At 46.4% G+C, this 23357-nt stretch overlaps 1 protein-coding gene across 2 annotated transcripts in view; it reads left to right on the forward strand.

Annotated features, from left to right (window-relative positions):
- LOC124550914 (putative mediator of RNA polymerase II transcription subunit 12) overlaps positions 1-23357 on the forward strand; it is a 456906-nt gene that overhangs the window by 314013 nt on the left and 119536 nt on the right. For both annotated transcript variants that reach the window (XM_047125707.1, XM_047125708.1), the window contains exon 4: positions 9054-9240. In XM_047125707.1, the coding sequence (XP_046981663.1) occupies positions 9054-9240 (187 nt within the window). The remainder of the gene's footprint in view (positions 1-9053; positions 9241-23357) is intronic.

The raw sequence follows: 23357 nt of genomic DNA on the forward strand, positions 1-23357 counted from the left end.
GTTTCAACAGTTCGACAGTAAGTCCACATTTCAAGTGCGTTCTGCCTGCTCATGAATGCGGCTCGAGCACCCAGACGTAGACTCAAATAGTATTCCCGAGGACACTTGTGTGAATTTGATGGCCAGAACTGTATCCGAAATTTCGGATTTCTTGAAATGTTGTGTCTATGTTTACGACGTTTCTCATCGAGCCATATACGTTATCTCGCATTTCTAGCTGCTTCTCTCACACAAACAATGATAAAAATTCAGAAATTCAGGATCGCCACCGGCCCAAGCCCTTCCTAACCATTTAGAAAAAAACAGAGCTGCAAAATTATTAGTTTAATTACTTTAATAATTTAATTACAAGTACGCAACTTTATTTAAGCAGACAGATAAATAGCACTCCATTTCGTGCATGAAGCAACTTGATTAATTCAGGAATGGAAATCAGAGTAAGGGGGTAAGATCGACACCAAAGGATTTATCTTTCACGTAAATTATTTATTGTAACTAAATATTTAGTTGCACATCCTAACTACACATAACTGCTGCCTGACTCGAAATATTTAAGTAAGAATTACGTGAGAATGAAACAGAGCACAAGAAGAAACACAGAAGACAGGGGCGGGAGACAATTATACTATCATCTCCTTTGTATTAATACCATAATAATATCTAAGTGAGATTTGCGTTACGATTCTGCGCTTGCTCTATTCTGGGCAGAGTTAACCAATAGACAACGCTGTGCGATAATTATTTAACAAACTAACTGCGTCTGCTGCTTGAAAACGGCCGAATTAGACCACGTGGTGCATTCGGACTCAAACTGTGGTGCTGCTTTGTAGAAAGCGCACGAGAGAACAGATATTCTTGCAGAAATTTTAGTTCATTAAACAAGCAAACTGTTAAAATAAAGCCTATTGCGGTGCCGTGGTGAACCAGAAGGGTCATTGATTACCAAACACGTGGCACAAAATCGACACACAAAGACAAAAGCAATTTCCACAAAATATAAGATTAAAAAACGTTAAAAAAAATAACTCGATTCGCACGCTTCAGTTAAGTTGAAGTTCTTAAGTATTTCACCAGTTAAACACAACGAAATCCTAACTCATCCTGATTCCTATCACCTGAAACTCCCCTTAAGAGCTACGATCCATACTTACCAAGCGTTCACCGAAGAGTGCCGCTTCCTCTCCCGAGATTACCTAGCTCCCCGTGCAGCGGAAGCTACCAGAGGGGTAGCCCTCCGTCACCAACCTCACACACAAAAACAGCCTTCGACACATCCTACGACTAAGATGGGTAAACCTCTCTGTTCAGGTATTGGAAACCTAAGTTGGTCATCCTGTGATCTCCTTCGAACGAGAAGCAACATCTTCTGCTCCCAGCAGACGATGATCAACTCAGCGTTTCCCACTAAACAAAACCGAAACCCCACGTTAAAACACACATATAATAATCAATAGGCCTAATTTGAGTGCTCAGTCTTTCTGGAAGAGTTCATGAATTGAGCTAAAATCGGGTAGTAAAATGAATAGGTTGTACCGAATTCGACAAGCGTCTTATGAAACGACTTTACAGAGAAGTTTCAGCCGGCCGGTGTGGCCGTGCGGTTAAAGGCGCTTCAGTCTGGAACCGCGTGACCGCTACGGCCGCAGGTTCTAATCATGCCTCGGGTATGGATGTGTGTGATGTCCTTAGGTTTAAGTAGTTCTAAGTTCTAGGGGACTGATGACCACAGATGTTAAGTCCCATAGTGCTCAGAGCCGTTTGAGACGTTTCAGTTGTCTATGCAGTGCCAGTCTCAGTTGTTTTTCTCCTACCAAGCTAGGTGGCGCAGTAATAGGATGCTCGACTCCATATTCTTTGACGATGGCAGTTGGACGACGTGGGTCCACCCAGTATCTGGTGTTCTCGATTTCTCTAATTCGCTTAACGTCAAGACCTCTATCAGCCAGCCACAGAGGAAAGAATGGGGACTCTCCAGTAGTGTTCTTTGCCTGTAGAACTGCTTCGAAATCACTGCCACGCCAAGAGAGCGGCGTAATTTCATGAGATTAGCGTGACAACCAAACTAAGTTAACTTGTATATACCTCGATGAAAATAACAAAGTTATTAGTAGTCGAGCTTTGGAGGGCACGACGTTGTCGGCTCTCGCGTGTTTGCCTACACAGCATCGCAGCAGCAACAGTGCGCGTGTGTGTTCTGGATACCAGTCTGTTAACTTGCGGCATTGGGTTTACTTCGCAGGGTGGTAAGTCTGACCAGATTCGTAACAGTAGTAGAGTCAGTGATAGTTCTCTGGCAGTTGGAGCGGGCTCGGCACGGCTGCGACACGCGTGTACGACAGCCAATCAGGTAACAGGGTTTTGTGACAAGAGCCTTGGTGTTGCCACAGCTCTATAGTCGGCTACAGCTGTTTGCGCTTCTTTCTGCCGCCGATTCTGCTATAGTGTGTGACACTGCCGCGTGAAATAAACGCACCATACCAAGAAAAAATGCGTATGATACCAAATCCCGACTGCCTCGTCTGCAACCAACAGGTAACTGGGCGATATGAAAACGGTGAATGGAACAGAAGGCGTCAGCCTATAAGGGCCGATTGTACACTACTGGCCAATAAAATTGCTACACCAAGAAGAAATGCAGATGATAAACGGGTATTCATTGGACAAATATATTATACTAGAACTGACATGTGATTACATTTTCACGCAGTTTGAGTGCATAGAGCCTGAGAAATCAGTACCCAGCACAACCACCTCTGGCCGTAATAACGGCCTTGATACGCTTGGGCAAACAGAGCTTGGATGGCGTGTACAGGTACAGGTACAGCTGCCCATGCAGCTTCAACACGATACCACAGTTCATCAAGAGTAGTGACTGGCGCATTGTGACGAGGCAGTTGCTCGGCCACCACTGACCAAACGTTTTCAATTCGTGAGCGTTCTGGAGAATGTGCTGGCCAGGACAGCAGTCGAACATTTTCTGTAACCAGAAAGGCCCGTACGGGACCTGCAACATGCGGTCGTGCATTATTCTGCTGAAATGTAGGGTTTTGCAGGGATCGAATGAACGGTAGATCCACGGGTCGTAACACATCTGAAATGTAACGTCCACTGTTCAAAGTGCCGTCAGTGCGAACAAGAGGTGATGGAGATGTGTAACCAATGACACCCCACACCATCACGCCGGGTGATACGCCAGTATGGCGATGACGAATACACGCTTCCAGTGTGCGTTCACCGCGATGTCGCCAAACACGAATGCGACCATCGTGATGCTGTAAACAGAACCTGGATTCATCCGAAAAAAATGACGTTTTGTCATTCTTGCCCCCAGGTTCGTCGTTGAGTACACCATCGCAAGCGCCCCTGTTTGTGATGCAGCGTCAAGGGTAACCGCAGCCATGGTCTCCGAGCTGATAGTCCGTGCTGCTGCAAACGTCGTCGATCTGTTCGTGCATATGGTTTTTGTCTTGCAAAGGTCCCCATCTGTTGACTCAGGGATCGAGACGTGGCTGCACGATCCGTTACAGCCATGCGGATAAGATGCCTGTCATCTCGACTGTTACTGATACGAGGCCATTGGGATCCAGCACGGCGTTCCGTATTACCCTCCTGAACCCACAGATTCCATATTATGCTAACAGTCATTGGATCTCGACCAACGCGAGCAGCAATGTCGCGATACGATAAACCGCAATCGCGATAGCGTACAATCCGACCTTTATCAAAGTCGGAAACGTGATGGTAGGCAATTCTCCTCCTTACACGAGGCATCACAGCAACGTTTCACCAGGCAACGCAAATCAACTGCTGTTTGTGTATGAGAAATCGGTTGGAAACTTTCCTCATGTCAGCACGTTGTAGGTGTTGCCACCGGCGCCAACCTTGTGTGAATGCTTTGAAAAGCTAATCATTTGCATATCACAGCATCTTCTTCCTGTCGGTTAAATTTTGCGTCTGTAGCATGCCGTCTTCGTGGTGTAGCAATTTTAATGATCGGTAGTGTATTAACATCGCTGACATAAGATCAAATGCCGTCCGCTGTGACGGAGCGGTTCTATGCGCTTTAGTCCGGAACTGCGCTGCTGCTATGACCTCAGATGTCAAGTCCCATAGTGCTTAGAGCCATTTGAACCATTTTGAGATGAAATTTGGCATTAGATCAGAGACTGAGCTACGTAATTTCATAAGGCCTGCTGTTACAGAAAGTGAACAAAAGTTAATTGCAGCCCTCAAGCTACAATTTTTTCCCATTTTCAACCCCTACAATGACGATGCAGATTTTCATCGTGAAGTTATGTGCAGTGAAAACATTTTAATACGATCGCATAAATTCTTCTGAATCAGGTTTGTTGCGTAAAAGGTAGGTTATAATGTTATTCGTCGCGTTCTTGTTCTGATACGGGTTCAGGTAATGTATGTTCCATTTATCGACGTACGTGGAATTGTCATAGCAGTTTAAGGACGCGTTCGGTAGTTAAAAATTTAATACGAATTTGATAGTTACTGCTACTCGAGGCGAGAGAGAACATACATAATAGATGGTGAGTAATTATTGGCTGCTATCAGAATTCCCATAATGCTGTTCACTGCGAACATTTCGATTTTTCCTTTCTTACTCTGCTGCTAAGTGTCTACAAAATACCTTTGAACTAATCACATAAATACGAGTCGTCTCGCAAGAGCTGTTATGAGACTGATCATTACGTACACACGGTAGCCGGTAATCCCCTTAACCTAACTTTCGATATCGGAAAAAAAAGTATTTCGAGCATCATTTTGTGTTAATAACAGTTTTTTTTATTATTTCAGTTGGTATCTACAAAAAGCAAAAGCGATGAAACGTAGTGCCACAACACTATAAACTAACCATTAGACCTGAACCTGACTGTGAAACGCGAATTTTTCGCCTGTCAAGCATGATCCGACTTCATGCCGATATGATCTGGGATTAACCTTTATACGATGCAGATTTCCAGGTTAAGCTTAATCTGAGGTCATTTTCTTAATCTACGCTTAAATGCTTTATGTAGTCGGCGCTAAGTGTTTGTTGCTGCGGTAGATGCCGATTGAACAAGTTGCTGTCAGCGCCCGTAGCTCAGCGGTCGTCGTGTCTGTCTCCCACGCGGAGGACCTCGGTTCGATTCCAAGTAGTGCCAGGGACTCTTTTTTCCCTTGGTGGGAGGACTGAAGCAGGGTGTACTAAGCGTCGTGAAGGGAGGGTTATCATGCAAGGGGCAAAGTGACAAAATGTACTTCCTGTGTTATTCAGAATAAACTTTATGCAAGTAAGTAAACTAACTATAGATTAACAGTTACTCATTGACTTCAGGAAAGCAATTCATCACTTGGCACGATCCAAAAATAACAAGCAAACACTGACTTTTCGAAACAAATTTGCGCTGAAATACTAAACGGGTCAGGAAACAATTTTTAAAATATTTATATCTCTAGTAATAATTTTACTGTTGAGTCTTAGCACAATTCACTGCGAAAGGGTTTGTGCAACTCACATATTCCATCATACTTTTGCGGTGCCTTTTCTTCTTTGGAGACATTTGTTTTGCGGTAGGACCTCCCTGAATCTGATCGTTTTGAAATCTTCACTTCACCACCCTTTCTTCGACGCTCTTGATAATTTCCCATCCCTCTAGTTCAAACAAATGTCATTTTTTTCTGAATTTCCCAGGCATGGTGATTTTAATGCTTGAGGAAGAACTTCTGTTAACCTAAGATGTGTTAATGATAATATCAGCTGGTTGTTTAAAGTCCATAAGTAACTGCCTTTATCTGAACAATTCAAACGTTTCCAGAATGAGATTTTCACTCTGCAACGGAGTGTGCGCTGATATGAAACTTCCTGGCACTTGCCCGCGAAAGGCAAAGGTCCCGAGTTCGAGTCTCGGTCGGGCACACAGTTTTAATCTGCCAGGAAGTTTCAATTGAAACGTTGCTTGTAGCGAGATGTTGCTGTGGTGTTCATTACATCATTACGAACAAAATGCTTCCTCATCTTACTTCTTTGTTTTCAATAACTGTAAAATCACAGTCCACGACCGTGTACTGAAAATCTTTTCAGCTTGCTCCGAAGTTGGCCGATCGGTTTACAGCCGAAGTATTAACAGCAGACTAAGTTTTGTTACGCTAGAACTCCCGCAGTTTTATAGTTCACGTTGCAGCTAATAGGTACCTTTTGTAGAGTGGCAACATGTTACGTGTGATTGTAAGAAAAAACGGGTTTTCAGCGGTTTTGAACGTTATTTTGAAAGAAACCTTGCACTACCCCACTTCTTTGTACACGAAATAAGTATTAATAGCCTGCCCTCGCCAACTAAGATCCTTGGTAAACAACTGGACAACGCTGTAGACTTTGACACTGTCAAGTAATTTTACGTACCCGGTAGAAAGAGCATAGACGTCTTGTTTACCGGTTGAGACACTTTGGGACTACTGAAAGAGGTGTAGGAAGGTTACGGTTTAATGTCCTGTTGACGAAGAGGTCATTTGAGACTGTGCACAAACTCGGAATGAGGAGTTAAATAGTCCGTTTCCTTTCTAATGGTTCCATCTCGACATCACTCTCAAGTACAACGAAAAAACCAGTACAGAGTTGCAAATTTCACTTTTTTTTCACTCGATTACTATTTTCGGGCCGGGACCCATTTTCAAATCATCATAACGTAGTCAAAAATGGTATTTCATAAAATGCAAAAAGCGTGTCAAGAATGTGCAAACTGACAGTTACATCGTGCTGGAAGTTCGTAAATCACCCATAAGTGATTTACGGAAACCGCGGACCAGCTAAATCTATATACAGGCCGGTGATTTGAACCGCCGAAATGGCTCTCCCAGTGCGAATCCATTGACTTCCCACTGCGACCCCTCGCTCGTCTATTGGACTGAGTCATTACACTGGTGACGATTAAAATTCCAACGCAATGAAGCCAATAGGCAACAGGAATCAGACTGGCGTGAATTGTAGTACATACATATGCAAATAAGCATTTCAGCACACTGTAAACAGCATCTACATTGTAGAGGGGCATTAAATTAGTAATTTTGTTTCTCGGTCAGTTTCGGTTGAAAAATGTTGAATTTGTTATCGGACATCGTGGAATATTCCTGCTTCAACCCCTGAAGTTTCATCAAGTTCCGGTAGGTGACGGCGCTGTGCGTTGCCTTCAGAGCGGTGTTTTTAAGGGACATGCGTTCTTGGCAGCTAGCCGTCTTTGAGTTTCTTTTGGAGAAAAACTAGAGCGCCGCAGATATTCATAGTCGTTAGCAGAATGTCTACGGAGATATCGCAATGAACAAAAGCACGGTGAGTCGTTGGGCGAAAAGTCTGTCATCATCGCAACAATGTCGCGAAAACCTGACGGATCTCCCGCGAGCCGGCCAGCCGCACACAGTGTTACTTCTGCAGTGTAGGAACGTGCGGATACTCTCATCCGAGATGATCGACAGATCACAAACAACTCGCTGCTCGACTGGACGTTTCTGTTGGTAGTGCTGATACAGTCACCCACCAGTCGGGGTACTCAAAGGTAAATACCCGCTTGGTTCCTCGCCGTCACAGGCGGTGAAACATGGGCTCACCACTTCGAACCGGACACAAATGGCAGTCCACGAAGTGGTGCAGCACTGGCTTTCCTAAAAAAAATCAAAGCTGCATCTTCAGCCGGTAGAGTCACGGTGATGGTCTTCTGGGACTCTGAAGGGATTATTCTGTTTGATGTTTGCCGTCACGGCGCAACGATCAACTCAGAAGTGTATTGTGCCACCCTCAGAAAACTGAAGGAATGGCTTTAGCGTGTTCGTCGCCACAAGAATGCAAACAAACTCCTCTTCCTCCATGACAACACACAGCCTCATACAAGTCTGCTTACCCGATAAGAGCTTTACTGGACTGTTCTTCTCCATCTATCCTGCAGCTCGTATCTCGCACCTTCCGAGTTCCATCTGTCTGGTCCATTGAAGGATGCACTCCACGGGAAGCTGTAGATGAGTGATGGGGAGGTTAGTTCAGCAGCGAGACATTGGCTCCGGTGTCGACCTGTAGACTGGCAAGATCTGGGCGCACATGCCTTCCCACTAAGAGGGCGCATGGCCGTCGCATTGAACAGAGATTATTTTGAGAAAATAGGTTTTTGTAGCCAAAAGAGTGTGGAATTCTTAATGAAGCCAACTCGCTGTCAGAAAAAATGTGTGTTGCGTTACTTATTGGGTTCGGGGAGATCATACTCAACACCTTTCAGGGTCTCAGGGGCCCCACGCGAGTAGCGCCCGAGAGGACGCATTGTTCGCTCGCCATGCGTGATCGTACAGCCACGTCACATACCTCGTTTCGGGAAATGCGCTGTTTAGCAGTAACAGAAGTCTCAGCACGGTCAGTGCGATCGTGGTTGGAGCACCAGGGACTGTCAGCATGGCGACCATTGTTGCGGCTTCCATTCACATCACAGCAGAGAGAAGCGTTCTTGCAGTTCTTTCAAGCGTGTCCTGGTTTTGTGTACAGTATTATGAGGGACGCACTCAGGTCTGGAGGCTCCAAGAGATATAATGTTGCCATATCCCATCCATCTTTGTCATACAAGGTCAGCACTGGCATAGTGATACGGAGTGCTGTTGGGTACACAGTGCGATCACCCTGCAGCTCTCTCAGCTGATGATTTGGACATCAGTTCATTGGTCGGGCACGCCACGACTTGCCAGCCAGTGCGGCCGCCGAACCCTAGCTCAGAGTTGGAGCAGTGTGGAATAACATAATAGTAACTGCTCACTTCAACTGGATGCCTCGATGCTTTAGAGTGCTTGTTACTGCCTCAGTTGTCAACTTTGTGTACTAAATTTTGCATCCAATCTACATCAGAATCCTTTATGAATATAATCATGTGTTCCTACGATACTCCACTTCCTATTGTTCCTGGTGTTGCAATTTCATTGACTGCCAATGCATAAGAGATGGAATATCCCCTGTTCTGACATCTTTCTGAATCTAGCCTGTGTGGCGTTGGTTTTAACTTCTCGTTCTGTGAAGTGCCTGTTTGGTGTTGCAGAAGCCGGCCATCGACATCGACGACGAGGACTGGTTCGACCTGGAGCGACAGGAGTGGACGCTGTGCAGCATCCTGCAGGCGCGCGAAAAATCGGTGTTCGCCATTTGGAGGGCGGTGAACATGCCCAGGAAGCCCAGGAAGAAGCACGTGGGCGTCAACGGATTCGTCAGGAAACCCGCCCGAATCAGTGAGTATCCGACCCTCATGTTGTAGCTGTTGTTATGTCCGCAGTCACACTGTGTAGTGGACGAGAGCAATGGGTAGAGGGGTCACATCATTCTCTGACCCATAGGAACCACTTGGCTCATCATGAGTAACTATCAGGATACCCCTGTCACGTTGTGTCCATTGTTAAATCTGCATTCAGGTTATATACTCCAAACGAATAGTGGATGGGGTGGTCACACCTCGATCCTATCCTCTGGTCTGGACGGGGCATGAGTAGCCGTTCCAAGTCTGCGCTCGCGAGGTATAGTAGACTAGAGCAATGGAAGAGATGAGGGTGGACAGTGAGTCCGAAAAAGATCTGACCTTTCAAACGTGCTGATCAGGAAAGTCCTAGAACCAGTGAGTAACTGACTCTCATCTGTAGCTGTTGTTACTAATCGCCTCAATAGTCCGCTAGAACAATGGGCGAGAAACGGTTTAGAGCTAGAATTATCCCTGCAGCTTCTTAGCGAACACCCTACCTGTCCCGTCATTCCCACTGTAGAGTCTTGTACCATAGGAAGCAAGGAGAGGATGTTTAGCGGTCGGTATCCTCTTACTACAATACAACTGCACTGATGTATTAACAGTGTTCTTTATTGATAAGAACGAGAAGCTACTTATCTTTAAGCAAGTTGTTGTGCTACAAGCTCTTCCTTAATAGTCCACGTTAGCCTCACTGCTGGTGAAGTACAAGTCCCACTCCAAACACTACAGTCTCATAGCTGGTGACGTGAACTGACAGACGCCAACTAGCATAGTGACTGAGCTGACTGTGACTGACTATCTACGACTAGGCTGACTGTCTGTGACTGATTGGGGCCCCGCAGTCTGCAGCGGTGATCTACATACTTGCGGTCGAGAGGGTGTTGGCGGCGCGTTGCTTGCAAGTCTCTCTTTGGCCTCTGTCCTAATAGGCGCGCTCGATTGAGCACCTGGTATCGATCTTCTTGAAACCTCTTTGCCGATCGGTGTGCTGGCGACAGCTTAAGCCAGAACACTACCATAACGAGTAGCCATTGTAAACATTACAGTCGTGAATGTCAACAATAGATGTAGGGTTTAGAAATGAATGTGGCTGTTTCCATCAGTCGGCTCATCAGGAAGCAGTGAATACTTCACATTCACGTTTTAGACATTGCTCAGTCTGCAGTCATGCTGTATAGTCCAAAAGAACAACCAGTGAGTGGGGGCAGGGGGAAAATACGAATGAGAGGCAGCCATTTTCCGCCGAAGGCCTGCTCAGAAAATCTTCCCTAATTAGTGAGTATCTTATTCCTGCGCTGTAGCCATTGTTAAATCTGCATTTACACTGTATACTCCACATGAACAACAGGTGTAGTGTCAGAAGAAGACCTGGTGTACAGGCTGACAATCTGATCAAAATCTTAATGGACATTAATATGGGGAGTGTCTACCCTTCACTTTGATGATGGCTTGAACTTTGTTGATGACCCTTTCAGTGAAGTGTCTAAATGTCTGTGGATGCAAAGTAGCGATGTCGGAGGCTGGGGTCTAGAGCGAAGTCGAGGCTCTGACTCGTCCCAAAGATGTTGCACTGGGCTCAGGTCGGGACTGTGGGTAGACCAGTCCATTTCAGGAATGTTACTGTGCATACACCATTGCTTCATACACTAAAACGCCAAAGAAAACGGTACACCTGCCTAATATTGTGTAGGGCCCCCGAGAGCACGCAGAAGTGCCGCAACACCACGTGGCATGGACTGGACTAGTGTCTGCAGTAGTGCTGGAGGGAGTTCAGACCATGAATCCTGCACGACTGTCCATAAATCTTCTGAATAGCACATTGCAAGGCATCCGACATATGCTGAATAATGTTCATGTCTGGGGAGTTTGATGGCCAGGGGCAATGTTTAAACTCATAAGTGTGTTCCTGGAGCCTCTGTAGCTATTCTGGACATGTGGTGTGTTACATTGTCCTGTTGGAATTGCCCAAGTCTGTCGGAGTGCACAATTGACATGAATGGATGCAGGTGATCAGACAGGATATTTACATACATCGCCAGTCGTATCTAGACGTATCAGGGGACCCATATAACTCCAACTGCACTCTCCCCTCACCATTACAGAACCTCCACCAGCTTGAAAAGTCCCTTACTGACATGCCGGGTCCATGGATTTAGGAGGTTATCTCCACACCCGTACGCGTCCATCCGCTCGATACAATTTGAAACGAGACTCGTCTGAGTAGACAAGACGTTTCCAGTCATCAACAGTCCAATGCCGATGTTGACGGTCCCAGGCGAGCCGTGAAGCTTTGTGTCGTGCAGTCATCAAGGTACACGAGTAAGCCTTCGGCTCCTAAAGCCCATATCGATGATGTTTGGTTTAATGGTTCGCACACTGACACTTGTTGATGGCCGAGCAATGAAATCTGCAGCAATTTGCGAAGGGGTTGCACTTCTGTCACGTTGAACGATTGTCTGCAGTCGTCGTTGGTCCCTTTCTTGCAGGTTCTTTTTCCGGCCGCAGCGATGTCGGAGATCTGATATTTTGCCGTATTCCTGATATTCGCGGTACACTCGTGAAATGCTCGTACGGGAAAATCCCCACTTCATCGCTGCCTCGGAGATGCTGCGTCTCATCGCTCGTGCGTCGACTAAAACACCACGTTCAAACTCACGTAAATCTTGATAACGTGCCATTGTAGCAGCAGTAACCGGTCTAACAACTGCGCCAGACAAATTGTTGTCTTACAAAGGCATCGCCGACCGCAGCACCGTATTCTGCCTGTTTACGTATCTTTGTATTTGATTACGCATTCCTATATCAGTTTCTTTGGCGCTTCAGTGTAGATGCCGCTGTGTGACAGGGTGCACTGTCCTGCTGATACAGTCAGCCATGGTTTCTGAACTGTTGCTGTACTGTAGGCAGTACGCAGTGCTGAACACGCGTCCATATCCTTCCGCATATAGCGTTTTCTTTACGTGCGGTAAGGGAACGACAGCCTACTGACGAGGAACACCGCCATACTGTAACACCGACCCTTCAGCACTTCCTGCTGGCACTGCAGACGATGCCAGCTAACACTCTCCATGCATTCTCCAAACCCAAACTGTTCCAGAGGATTCCCACACGGTCTAAGCGTTATCCATCACCGCAAAGCACTGGTTTCCAGTCATCAACGTCGTGTGCTGCCGCTCTTCAGAACGCCACAAGCGACGCTCGCCACCGACAGCAGAAGCGTGTTGCTTGTGAGGAGTCCCTCAACCATTGTTGCGCATTGTTTTTGATTCGCTACGCACAGTTACCGTGCTGACCGAACTGCTGGCAGCACTCCGGGACCCACGAGTGCTTTCTTACGCTCTTTTCGTGAGGCTTTTTGCAGCCACGCACAGCTATGCTGGACGATTCCTATCAGTCAGCACATGAGGCTGAGGTTGGTCTGCTCCTCGTTTAAGGCCGGTATTACACTATCAAATTTCTTTGTCCAATATCTTTGTCAAAGAAATTTGATGGTGTAATACCACATACGTGACATATTTTGATACTAGAAAACTTACTCCTAGAAACCTGTAGGATGGTTTCCACTGACGTAGAATCATGAAATTTGGCAAGAAGCAAGGTTTCACAATACAAGTAACGCAAAAAATGCGAAAATTGTCAATTTGTAGTTATATCAAACCAAAAAATACTCCTTTTTTTCATTTCTTATCCGACGTCAAAGTCAAAATTAAAACAATCGGTATTTCTACTTTCAGGCTGACTGGGTCGCGATAGTGAAAGTCAAACATCAGGCAAGGAATGACTTTATTGCTCATACTAGGCGTTTCGGAATTTATCCATCATCAGATATGCATAAGCGATTGTTGCACGTACACATGGCATTTCAGTTTGTATATGAAACAAACATTCGCAAACCAGGCTGTTATTTCACACACAACTTGAAACGCCGTATCCTCGTGCAGCAATACCTCCTGGATATCTGATGGTAGATAAAAATCCGAAACGCATCATGTGAGCACTAAAGTAATTCCTTCCCGGATGTTTGACTTGTACCAGTGCGACCCACTCAGCCTGAATGCAGAACTGATTATTAGAATAATTGGCTGACTCGTGCATGATTTTATGTCACATTTATGTTCCTGAAATTTAAACATTCTCGAAAATCTTGCACTCCTTGGGCCTGGTATCTTGCCAGTATTAACGTCAATAACAGGGAGAAATTGTCGATATTTTCAATTCCCGGAACGGATGACCTCTCTGTTTACATAATTAAGGGCAATTTTTTTCCCTTGGAAGGTCACATAATTAATAACTTGTGATTTACAGAACTGAAAAGTTCTATTATTGAATTTAAAAAACAGCAGGAATTTTATATTTTCATTCTTTGTACTCAGTTGATAGCACATTTTTGTTGAAGCTAAAACATTACATTATCACTAAATCGATAACAGATACTAGATATACCTCAAGTGAAAATGAAATGTTTCTCCTTTTATTATTTAACACTGGAAAAAGATTCAGAAATATATTTCCATTTCAGAGGCATGTCTGTGTATAAGTTATTTTAAAAAAGGGAGTAAGCGATTTTCACGATCAGTAGACTAGGATTCACTGTTAAAGGTAGTACGAAGAGCTCTAGGTTCAAATGGCTCTGAGCACTATGGGACTTACCTTCTGAGGTCATCAGTCCCCTAGAACTTAGAACTACTTAAACCTATCTAACCTAAGGACATCACACACAGCCATGCCCGAGGCAGGATTCGAACCTGCAACCGTAGCGGTCGCGCGGTTCCATACTGTAGCGCCTAGAACCGCCCGGTCACCCTGGCCGGCAAGAGCTCTAGGAAAGGCAACTAATGTCTGATGGTAGTGGGAGGGAAGGGGGCCAGGGAGCGCTCGTGTGGAAAATGTTCTCGAACTAGTCCTAGTAGTCTTGGTTGTTGTTCCCACGCACCGTTCGCCAGTGGAACAGAAAAGGGAGGAAGCGGTACCGGTACCGTAAACACTCTCCGCCATACACCGTCATGTGGCTTGCAGAATATAGACGCAGATGTAGATAATGGGGCGTGCGAGAATGACAATGGTACACAGCATACTGTGGCTTGTGGAGCGACAGATTGGAACACACATTATCTGATTCTGTGACACGTGCGGAAAAGCGGAGACACCCTCCAGCGTACCGCCGGCTGGGAATACTGCGTTTGGAAACAGACCTGAAATTGGGTTACAGGGTATTAAAGAGTAAGTGAATGTACAATGCGCCGGCCGGCCGCATCGATGAAATTGTAGGCGGCTCGTTTAACGAAGACAGTGGAGGCATCTGCGCCTCGTTAAGAATATATGGCGGCGGCCACCAGTATTGACCCCTGGGGACACGCGAGACATGCAAGCGAGATGGTCGCGGTGCGCGCCGCTGCACAACTCACCAAGTGGAAGACAGCGCGTTCTTTTCCTCCCTCGCAACTTCTGGCTGGACGTATCTTCTCTAGTGTTCTCCAGAATCCGACATATGCTGTATGAAGTTCCTCGTCAGGCGACCTATGGAAGCCATGACGATCATTCGGGAACACACAGTCCCGTTTATCGAATAAAGAAAATACTCTAGAGATATCTTACATTGAGCTTGAAATTGAATAACCAGTATCTGAATAGATCCGATAGGCTCAACACTTCGTAGTAACGGATATTCGTATTCTTTACTGGGGAGCCGTCGTCAGCCCTGCCGCCAACGATATACACTGAAGCGCCAGAGAAACTGGTATAGGCGTGCGTCTTCAAATACAGGCAGAATACAGCGCTGCGGTCGGCAAGTGTCTGTCGCAGTTGTTCAAATGGTTCAAATGGCTCTGAGCACCATTGGACTTAACATCTGTGGTCATCAGTCCCCTAGAACTCAGAACTACTTGAACCTAACTAACCTAAGGACATCACACACATCCACGCCCGAGGCAGGATTCGAACCTGCGACCGTAGCGGTCGAGCGGTTCCAGACTGAAGCTCCTAGAACAGCACTGCCACACCTGCCGGCGCGCAGTTGTTAGATCGCTTACTGCTGCTACAATGGCAGGTTATCAAGGTTTAAGTGAGTTTGAACGTGGCGTACGAGCGAGTGGACACAGCCTCTCCGAGTAGGCGATGAAGTGGGGATTTTCCCGTACGACCATTTCACGTATGTACCGTGAATATCAGGAATCCGTAAAACATCAAATCTCCGACATCGCTACCACCGGAGAAAGATTCTGCAAGAAGGGGACCAACGACGACTGAAGAGTATCTTTCAACGTGACAGAAGTGCAACCCTTCTGAAAATTGCTGCAGGTTTCAGTACTGGGCCATTCAACGAAACGTCATCGACATGAGCTTTTGGAGCCGAAGTCCAATTCGTGGCTGCACGACACAGAGCTTTACGCCTCGCCTGGGCCCGTCAACACCGACATTGGACTGTTGATTACAAACATGTTGCGTGGTCGGAAGATTCTCGTTTCAAATTGTATCTAGCAGATGGACGTTTACGGGTATGGAGACAATCTCACGAATCCATGGAGCCTGCTGTTGTGGCTGTGTGGTTCTAGGTGCTTCAGTCCGGAACCGCGCTGCTGCTACGCTCGCAGGTTCGAATCCTGCCTCGGGCATGGATGTGTGTGATGTCCTTAGGTTAGTTAGGTTTAAGTAGTTCTAAGTTCTAGGGGACTGATGACCTCCGATGTTAAGTCCCATAGTGCTCAGAGTCATTTGAACCAATCCATGGACCCTGCATGTCAGCAGGGGACTGTTAGAGGCTCTGTAACGGTGTGGTGCGTGTTCAGTTGGAGTGGTATGACTCCTGATACGTCTAGATACGACTCTCACAAGTGACACGTATGTAAGCATCCTGTGTGATCAGACGCATTCATCCATGTCCATTGCGCATTCCGAAGTAGTTGGGCAATTCCAGCAGGACAATGCGACACCCCATAAGTCGACAATTGCCACATAGTGACTCCAGGAACATTCTTCTGCGTTTAATCATTTCAGCTGCCCACGGAACTCTCCAAAGGTGAACATTAATGAGCGCATCTGGAATGCCTTGCAACGTGCTGTCCACAGGAGATCTCCAGTTCCTCATACCTTTACGCATTTATGGACAGCCTTGCAGGAGTCGTGGTGTCAGTTACCTCCAGTACTACTCCAGACATTAGTCGAGTCCATGGCACGTCGTGCTGCGGCACTTACGCGTGCTTGCGGGGTCCCTACACGGTATTAAGCAGCTGGACCAGTTTCTTTGGCTCTTCAGTGTATGTACAGGGTGTTTGAAAAAGAAGTCTCGCATATTCCTGTAGGAGGTAGTCTTTGTGAAAACCAAAAGGAAGGTTCCCACAACGGTGTGACCGGAAACCAATACCCATTGTGATATTGGCCGTTAGAGATCCACAGTTCAGAGTCAATATGTTATTTACAGATGGGGCAGGATCGAAAGGAGATGGCATAGTGAATGTACCACAGTGCGCACCTGTGGGAAGATACAAATGGTCGAGCAGCCATGGAAGTGAGGCCTCAGGTTCCTTCATTATCAGCGTAGGGGCGGGACTTGTCGGTGACAGACTCAGGGGGCCATACACGCCACCAAACACATTAACAGCTACTGTGTATCATCGATTTCTGCGACATGAATTACCAGCGCAGTTAGCTTTGCAGGAAAGCAACGCCCGTGGCTTGTGCACGAGGGCACCAGACATTTTCTACGGATCTTAACGACATGATCTGACTGCAACGTTTCTTGGGTGGTGGATTGGTCGAGGATGCTCGGTAAAATGCGCCCCCCCCCACCCCCTTGCTTTGACAAAGACCGTACGTGGCGCAGACAGGGGTATTTCATTGTCATCAGATATTGTCTCATAATTCCTTCAGAATTGCTGGCATGTAGTAACAGAGCAACAGCTTGATACGTATCACATGAGAAACTGCTGTTTTTAATACACTTCGTTTCGTAGTTCCTGCCGCTAAACGGGGGGAGTGATTTTTCCAAGACGAATACGAAATATAATTAAACCAATATCTCTCCTCCACTTAATATAAAGCACAACAATAAAATCTGACTAATGTACAGAGTTCACAGTAGCCGAGTCGTTTCCGTATCGTCGAAAATCCGTAAACACGAGGGATGAATTGTGACCTGAAATATGTAACAAGGGGAGGCGACGACGTTGGGACCACGGATTTACTTGAAACTTTGCACGCCTTTAGTAGGCCATGAAAACAGCATAATGTGCAATTGGCAAGGTGCACTACTCTGGCAATTCCGAGAAAATTGAAAGAGAAGTTTTACGCGTCTGTTAACGCAACGTAACTGCTTGCACGTTGGAGTTGATGGTGGTCAAGTGGTTGGCGTTCGAGCTTCGTAAGATGTGCATGTATGCAACGACGGTTCCACTCCCGCTCACACCTAATGTTTAATATACAGTTTTTTCATCACTGGTCGTGTTATTTAATTTATAAGACATTTGAGAGGGAGTATAATTAAAAGAACCCGTATACTTGCATGAAGTTATACGTGTTTCATGTTGAGTGCTTATCACTTTCAATTAAATTTAATTACTAGAACAAACATATATATAATTAACGACAAGTAAATGAAGAAACGCATACACTTTTCCTGAAAATGTGTGTCTGTCACCATTTGCGAAGTCCCTTGTACATGCAATCTGCTAAGGTACCCGCAACCAAACGCTGCGTAGTGTAAGACGTTGCTTATGCAGCAAGAACGAAGAGTGTAGGTGCAAATTTTTTTAATATCGCAGAATTTGCACTTGTGCTACAGAAATGAAGGTTTGAGGGGGAGTCGACCGTCGCCTCATACACGTTCGTCTTACGAAACTCGAACGCAAACCACTTGACCACCAAGAACTCTTTAATGTCCAGCACCTGCGCACAGATACGTCACTTACATAACAGACGCGGAAAACGTCTTTTGCGATTTTCCCGGAATTGCCACAGTAGTCCACGTTACAACTTGCGCATCATGTTGTTTCAATGGCCTACTAAGGGCGTACAAAGTTTGAAGTAAATCCCCGATACCAACGTCGTCGTCTGCTCTTGAACGTTCAAAGGGAGCCGGTTATGAGTGTATCCGCGCCTAGCCAAGCACTTTCTGATGCTTTCCGCCGATTGTAGTTCGTTCGCTAATTTCTTTACAGATTTGAGACTTATTTTAATACATCATTGATGGTTAAAATGTCTGTGATTGTACAGTACCTCTACCTACACTTTACAGTGACCTTCAGACATGCCTCCGTGCCTCAGGGAAACACTGGCCTGACGATTGCAGCTGTATCACGTTACTGCCGGAAATAAATTAGTTCACCTGGAAAATGACGTCGATTTTGATCCGACGACGGCATATGCCACTGGGTGGGGGGGGGGGGGGGGTGTTTAGTAGATGTACTGATAATGGTTTCAATGTCGTAGCGTAGTTGCGTAGCTACCGGAGCGCCATCTGTGTCTCATCTGTAATAGGGAGTGCTCACAGCCAGAAAACTCAGTATGATGCAAACGTGTGAAGCCGAAGCTGCTAGCGTCGGTGGCGCGTCGTGCTGCGGCAGATGACTCTAACGGATGTTGTCTACTCCGGGGTCTTGTTTCGTATTAACGTCTTTCAGTGCTGTGTCAAATTCGTCGCTTCTCATCTTCCTCTACGTCCTCTTCCATTTCCATAATATTCCCCGTAAGTACATCTCCCTTGTATAGACCCTCTATATATTCCTTCCAGCCGCGCGGGATTAGCCGAGCGGTCTAAGGCGCTGCAGTCATCGACTGTGCGTCTGGTCCCGGCGGACGTTCGAGTCCTCCCTCGGGCATGGGTGCGTGTGTTTGTCCTTAGGATAATTTAGGTTAAGTAGTGTGTAAGCTTAGGGACTGATGACCTTAGCAGTTATGTCCCTTAAGATTTCACACACATTTGAACATTTTTTTATTCCTTCCAACTTTCTGCTTTCCCTTCTTTGCTTAGAACTGGTTTTCCATCTGAGCTCTTAATATTCATACAGATCGTTCTCTTTTCTCCAAAGGTCTCTTTAATTTTCCTGTAGGTAGTATCTATCTTACCCCTAGTGAAATAAGCCGCTACATCCTTACATTTGTCCTCTAGCCATCCCTGCTTAGCCACTTTGCGCTGCCTGTCGATCTCATTTTCGAGACGCTTGTATTCATTTTCGCCTGCTTCGTTTACTGCATTTTTATATTTTCTCCTTTCGTTGGTTAAATTCAATATATCTTCTGTTACCAAATGATTTCTACTAGCTGTCGCCTTTTTAGCTACTTGATCCTCTGCAGCCTTCACTATTTCATCTCTCAAACCTACCCATTCTTCTTATATTGTGTATTTACTACCGCACTGATCCTTTAAAAGTTCGGACAGCATTCGTGAAGAGAATGCAGGCTTGCTCGGCGATTTTCATTGATGGAATCTTCTCGGGATATCAGCCGAGTCTTAGCGTCGTGTTGTCGCTACGTTTCGACTGATGACCTCAGATGTTAAGTTCCATAGTGCGCAGAGCCAGCCAATACTGTCCTCTAATTTGCTAAACCGCAGGAGCAATCAATATATACGGAAACGTGGCAGCGGAGTGGAACGGAGCAGAAATACTATAGAACTGCAAGGATTGGATTATCGATCAAAAGCTCGTGGCAGTCAGTGCGAAAACTAGCGACAGTGTCTTGTAGCCGCATGGAATTGTACTGACGCAATATGAAATGGGTGCAGTTGAGGTCACTGCCTGTCAGTGGTTTTTTGTCCTGCTGATACGAGCGCGTATTACGATAATCGGGGCTACCACGACTACATTCTGTAGATACTAATTCCTAGATTGCGGGTCCGGAGAAGAGATAGGAAGGCAGGATCATGGAGATGTGATCCCGTGCCACTGGAGTTCTGCGAAAATTGGGCACCCCTCCCACCATAAAAAGATTCCACATTACGGAGCAGTGCATCCGATGACCATTGGTAGAGCATACGTTTATACGTTTATTTAGACGGTATATCTTTCTATAGGCACAATTCCTAATAACTTCCATAATGTTATTAATCAGAAGGTTTATTCTTTAAATTTTTTTTGCACAACGTATCATAACAACCGAAACTTGGGAAAAACAGAAGTACGGGGATCGGACAGTAAATAATGCCCCTCCTTTTTAACCACTCACGGAACGGCATGTGTCAGTACTAACAGTGAAGGGTGTATGGATCATGTCGGGAGAGGGCGGGGGGGGGGGGGGAGGGGGGGGTGGCGCAAACAGTGCAGTCGTTGTCGTAATGCGGAAACGCATCGATTTATTTGACGTCCAGAAGCGCATGATCATTGGGTTTCTGACCAAGGATGGAAGTATGTCGGTTCAAAATGGTTCAAGTGTCTCTGAGCACTATGTGACTTAAGTTCTGATGTCATCAGTCCCCTAGAACTTAAACCTACTCAAACCTAACTAACCTAAGGACATCACACACATCCATGCCCGAGGCAGGATTCGAACCTGCGAGCGTAGCGGTCTCGCGGTTCCGGACTGAAGCGTCTAGAACCGCTCGGGGAAGTACGTTGGAAACGGTTAAGTTTGTCAACTGTTCACGTGCCACCGTGATTAAAGTATACCGTGCGTGGCAGTATGGGGCTATCCAACACTGATGCCGAGGAAACTGTGGCGCACCACGGGCCATAAGTGACTGGGGTGATCGACGGCTCAGAAGATGTGCACGGGGGAATACACATGCAACCTTTGCGCAACTGACCGCCCATATGAACAAAGGGTGTACAAACACACAGTGTCTCCTCAACGACCGTTTAGCGAACGTTATGCTTATTGGCCTCCTCGGCGGGCGCCTGGTTTGTGCACCCAAGCTCACTGCTGTTCGTCGGCGACGAAGGCTGCACGCCAGAAGTCCACTGAGTGGCGACAGGTGGCCCTATTCAGATGAATCACATTGTATGCTCCATCGGACAGGTAGCCGACAGATCGCTGGAAGGGTACAGGCCGAAGGAGGGGACTTTATGGTCTGGGGGATGTTTTCGTGGCATCCCCAGCGTGACCTCGTCGTTCTGGAAGGCACGCTGGGTCATCACAACATGCATCTATTCTTGGAGACCATGTCCACCCCTGCATGCAGTTGGTTTTTCCTCGGCACGATGGCATCTACCACCAGAACAGGGCAACGTGTCGCAGTGTATGTGCGTGGTTCGAAGAGCACCGGGATGCCCACCAAACTCCCAGGATTAAAACTTAGTCGAGAATATGTGGGACGACCTGCACCGGGCTGTTCGCGCTGTGAACCCTGAACCGAGAAACCTCTCGCATTCGGGAGGACGACGGTTCAATCCCGTCTCCGGCCATCCTGATTTAGGTTTTCCGTGATTTCCCTAAATCGTTTCAGGCAAATGCCGGGATGGTTCCTTTGAACGGGCACGGCCGATTTCCTTCCAAATCCTTCCCTAACCCGAGCTTGCGCTCCGTCTTTAATGACCTCGTTGTCGATGGGACGTTAAACGCTAACCACCACCACCACCGAGAAACCTCGCGCAGCTTGCCACGGCACTAGAGTCGCCGTGGCTCCATGTGCAGCCCTCTCGGTACCTTTCAGAACTCCGTGTCTCAGAGTGGGCCGCGCTGCACAAGGTGGTTCCTCATGATTTTGACACGTGGTCACATTAACCAGACTTGACAGCGGATACATATGTAAACTTCCTTTCGTGTGCTTCAGGTTTGATGTTTCTTCTGCACGTATGCGATTATAACAACTCCGACAGATGGCAGTGCCACAGTGAACCATCAGGGTGACGTCTTCTCAAGGCAACCGTTACAACTAACGTGCTGTAGGTGAATTTTTCGTTGCGGGAAAAGAAATCGTGAACCTTTTTTCCGGTCAGTTTTTCGCCCCCTTGTGTATCTGCCCGCTTGACAGGGGCCATTCTCGGCATTCCGTAGGTTTGGTCCTGGGGGGAAGGAACCATTGTGGTAAACAACAGTAGTTAGAGTAGTTAGATTGTTCCAAGAGCGGTATTTCAGCCTTTATTGTTGTTCATTCCTCACCTAATTTAGTTACTTGAGTTATTTTCTTCCAGCAAGTAACTAAGAACAGAGGTAGCTACACTTTTTGCCAAGCGTCTTAAAAATGAGTAACAGAGATCAACGAAAAAAGATGTTTCGATTATTTTTTGTTGGGCAATTACTTATTCATGTAGGATCAATCGTAAATAAAGCGATTGAAAGGCAAACTAGGATACTGGGAAATAAAACTAATTTACAAAGGAGATTGCTTCCAAACACTTGTGCGATTCAGTGTAGAATACTGTTCCAAGTGTGTGGAACCCGTACCACATTGAAGTAGTAGGGGATATTAAACATTAACAACGACCGGTAGCACCGATGATTGCACACGCTGAAAAGCCAAAGAAACTGATTTAGGCATGCTTATTTAAGTACGAACAGGCATAATACGACAGTGCGGTCGGCAACGCTTATATAAGCCATCAAGTGTCTGGCGCAGTTGTTACTCCACCTACAATGGCAGGTTATCAAGATATAAGTGATTTTGAACGTCGTGTTAATAGTCGGCGCACGACCGATGGGACACAGCATCTCCGAGGTAGCGATGAAGGCGGGAGTATCCCGTACGACCATTTCACGAGTGTACCGCGAATATCAGGAATCGGGTAAAACATCGAATCGCCGACATCGCTGCGTTCGGAAAAAGATCCTGCAAGAACGGGACCAACGACTAGTGAAGAGAATCGTTCAACGTGACAGAAGTGCAACCCCTCCGCCAGTTGCTGCAGATTTCAATGCTGTGCCATCAACAAGTGTCAGCGTGCGAGCCATTCGACGAAACATCATCGATAGGGCTTTTCGGACGCGAAGGGCCACTTATGTACCTTTATGACTGCACGACACAGAGCTTTACGTCTCTCCTGGGCCGCCAACACCTACGTCGGACTGTTGATGACTTGGAAGCACGTTGGCAGGTCGGAAGGATCTCGTGTGAAATTGTATCTAGCGGATAGACGTGTACGGGTATGGAGATAACCTCATGAATCCATGGACCCTGCATGTCAGTAGGGGACTGTTGAAGCTGACGGAGGCTCTGTAATGGTGCGGGGCGTGTGCAGTTGG

This window comes from Schistocerca americana, chromosome 9 (genome assembly GCF_021461395.2).
Source record: "Schistocerca americana isolate TAMUIC-IGC-003095 chromosome 9, iqSchAmer2.1, whole genome shotgun sequence".
Classification (NCBI taxonomy): domain Eukaryota; kingdom Metazoa; phylum Arthropoda; class Insecta; order Orthoptera; family Acrididae; genus Schistocerca; species Schistocerca americana.